The 3,044-nt window shown below is 49.9% G+C and overlaps 1 protein-coding gene across 2 annotated transcripts in view; it reads right to left on the bottom strand.

Moving 5' to 3' along the window:
* LOC142012977 (glyoxylate reductase/hydroxypyruvate reductase-like) overlaps positions 1-1,515 on the bottom strand; it is a 29,471-nt gene extending 27,956 nt beyond the window's left edge. For both annotated transcript variants that reach the window (XM_074994007.1, XM_074994008.1), the window contains exon 1: positions 1,229-1,515. In XM_074994007.1, the coding sequence (XP_074850108.1) occupies positions 1,229-1,395 (167 nt within the window). In that variant the 5' untranslated portion in view covers positions 1,396-1,515. The remainder of the gene's footprint in view (positions 1-1,228) is intronic.
* Between the last annotated feature and the right edge of the window lie 1,529 nt (positions 1,516-3,044).

Consider the following 3,044-nt stretch of genomic DNA (forward strand, 5'->3'; position numbering starts at 1 on the left):
GGGCTGAGTTTTACTCCTTCATGCCCTATGCTGACCTCGCCCTGGTACTGGTGCACCCAGTCACCATTCCTGGCCTTCTGCATTTGACCCCAGGGAACGTTGCATAAACCATCCCAAGTTCTGAACTAACTCATTGACTGTTTTATTATTTAACTTTCATCTACTAGGCGCATAGCCTAGTCATCCATTCAGCATCTAATTCCCACTTGGCTCAAACGCTCTTTAATTAAGACTCACTCTTTTTCTGCCGTCATTACACTTGGCTTCTCAAAGCTCAATATTTTGTTTTAGACAATCCCACACTATCTAATTTTTTCAGAGAGATTTGTTGTGTAAAGTCAGGCTACATGCGGCTCTGAGCACGAGCTGCATATTTGGTTAGAATATTAAAATGGTATTTGCAATCATTTGGAACACGGTCTGATTTTTACATTGTAAAGGGACATGGCTGCAGAAGAAAGCTTTATCAATGCCTTAGCCTATCATTAGCCTATCATTAGCCTATCATTAGCTTGCATGTAAAGAATTGCATCCAGCTTTTACATTTTCGTAATGGTTTCCCCAGCACATATATGTTTTGGGCTGCTTGTGAATTCCAGCAGGCCCCCTGAGTAAAGGCCACTGCTAAAGACCATGGTAAAATTTTTCTGGATTTCAATGCCAAAATGGCACTTTAGAACAGGTGTTTTACAATGCAGGTGAATCACTGCCAGGGCAAAAATGAGTTCCCAACAGCTTTACCGCTGCGGTCTCCTTTGACTATGAATTATGTAATTTGAGCTGCAGCAAACCCAAAGAGCAGCTATGCAGGGAGACAGCCACGTGTTCAGCCTTTGCAATGACCCAACGTAATGTAGTCATCGAGGCCGAAAAACGTTTCACCCAAGTGGGGTGAAATCCTGGTCCCACTGAAGTCAATGGCAAAGCATCCATGTTCGTCTGTGGGGCCAGGATCTCAGCCTTGGCACCTGCTTTTGAGCTAGCTGGGGGAGACAGACAAGCCCATGAGAAATGCAGCCTGGAACTAATGGAAATCTAGTGCCCTCTCCTTTCTTGGACACTACTGAGTCCCTTGTGCAACTGCTCACATTAAACCCCCCAGGACTGACTCCAGTCTCACACCACTGTTACTTCCCAGGCTGCAGTGAGGGACCAGGGTGTGAGAGGAGGGGCCATGCTTGGCCTCCCTTCTCCCAGGGCGGGTTTTTGAACTACAAGGAATACTCACAGCCCCGACTGGCTCAGGATCTTCATCCCCTCCGGTGGGATCCGCCTGGTCACATAGATCCTTGGTAGCTGCTTCCTGGCTGCGTCTGGCGCCTGTAATTTACACCAGCTGTGGAATTCTGACCCCAGAGTCGTTCGCAGCTGTCTCAAACGGCAGAGCGTCCCCATTGCAGAGCAAAGGCCCTGCCAGCGTCCCAAAGCAGTGCTTTGGAGGGGTTGATTTTGTGCCAGGCAGTGCAGGGCGCTTGTGTGACCAGGGAGAGGGAGGTTGTGTGATAAGACCCCTTTGCCAATGAGCGGGAAGGCCAGTTTCTTTTGCTGAGCTGACCTGTCCCCATTTATGTTTGCACACTCTTCTGCAAACACTGCAGTTTACGCAAGCCAAGGCCTGCGCGAAGGGAAAGCCTCGTTAATCAGAAAACACAGGCACCCAACCTTTGTGACTAGGGCAAAAAATTGAACTGCTGCAGAACAACCGTTGCTTTCTGTTTCCCGGTGCATTAGCAAGCCCATGTGAGTTGGGGGGTAGGGGGCTCCTCCTTAGCTCTGTCTGCAGTTGGGAGCCCATAACTATTTCAAAACTATTCATTTTTCAATCTTTTCTTGGCCCTGTGTCAAAAAGACACCGAGCACGGCATTCTCTCAGCAATTTGCAAACTGGGGGGTTGCACCCTCAGATGGGGTCGAACCCTCAGCAGAGAGGGGTCTTGGCTACTTGGACAACTTTTTGAAGTGAACAGTGAGCCAGGTGCTTGTGCGGCGGGTTGCACAAAGAGCAGACTCGTAGGTTTCCTGTGGCCCTTGCCTACATCGCAGGCATAGTGGGGAAACCAAATGTACTGCACACAGCACTCCCATCATGAACACTCACGTCTGTTAGCCGTGTGCTCAAGTCACAGCAGTCAGAAGGGACCTGACTTCTGGAGGACAGAAAAGGCCTCCTACCCACAGCTTCGCCCACCTGACTGACAGTGAAATCATTCCCCTTCCCCTGCAGGGGACAGCTGCACATCTTCGCCACGCAGGGGAAGAACTTGCGTCCTTTTTGCTCAGCGTGGATGTGACAAACATGAGTGGGTACAAAACCTCTTTCACTGCAGACCTGATGTGAGTTTCTCCCTGGACACAGCTCTGACCACTAGGCCGAACTCTCACTTCCACAACCAGGGCCCCTTGCTCTGTGGACTACAATGACACAGCAACTTCAGGAGATGGGGCAGCTGTAGTGAGCATTCCTTCTTCCTTCTCACCTGCCTCTGGAATGCTCCCTGCCGCCACGTGGCTCTTATCTGTCAGCGACAGGAAAGCTGCTGCCCCATTGCTAAGCTGTAAGTAGCAGGGCACTGGAGGAAAACCATTCTGGGAAGATTTAAAGCCAAGCCATTTGGCAGATGGTCCATCCTAGCAACACTATTCATTCCTCTAAATCTTCCCATCATGGTTTTGCTCCCATGCCCTGCTACTTACAACTTAGCAATGGGGCAGTAGCTGTCCTGTCGCCAACAAATAACATTAACACGACCCTTCCCCCCACCCCCATCTGTCTTCAGCATTTTAGCCAGAAGCACATCTCTGCAGCCCACTTGTGGCTGGTCTCATCTCACCTGTTGGTAGTTTCCAGACAGTGGGTTGGCTGCCTGGCATTTCACTTGTCTAACACAGGTCTTGTGACCGTATTGTAGGGCCAACCATCTATAACATAGGAAGGTTCAAACCAGATGTCAGAGCACCACAGCCTTGTTCAGCACCTGCCTGGCTAGCTCAGGTCTGTGACTCTCAAGGACAGTGTGTGATTGACCAGTTCTTCCTTCTTTGGC

The sequence above is a fragment of the Carettochelys insculpta genome, chromosome 5 (genome assembly GCF_033958435.1).
Source record: "Carettochelys insculpta isolate YL-2023 chromosome 5, ASM3395843v1, whole genome shotgun sequence".
NCBI lineage: Eukaryota > Metazoa > Chordata > Testudines > Carettochelyidae > Carettochelys > Carettochelys insculpta.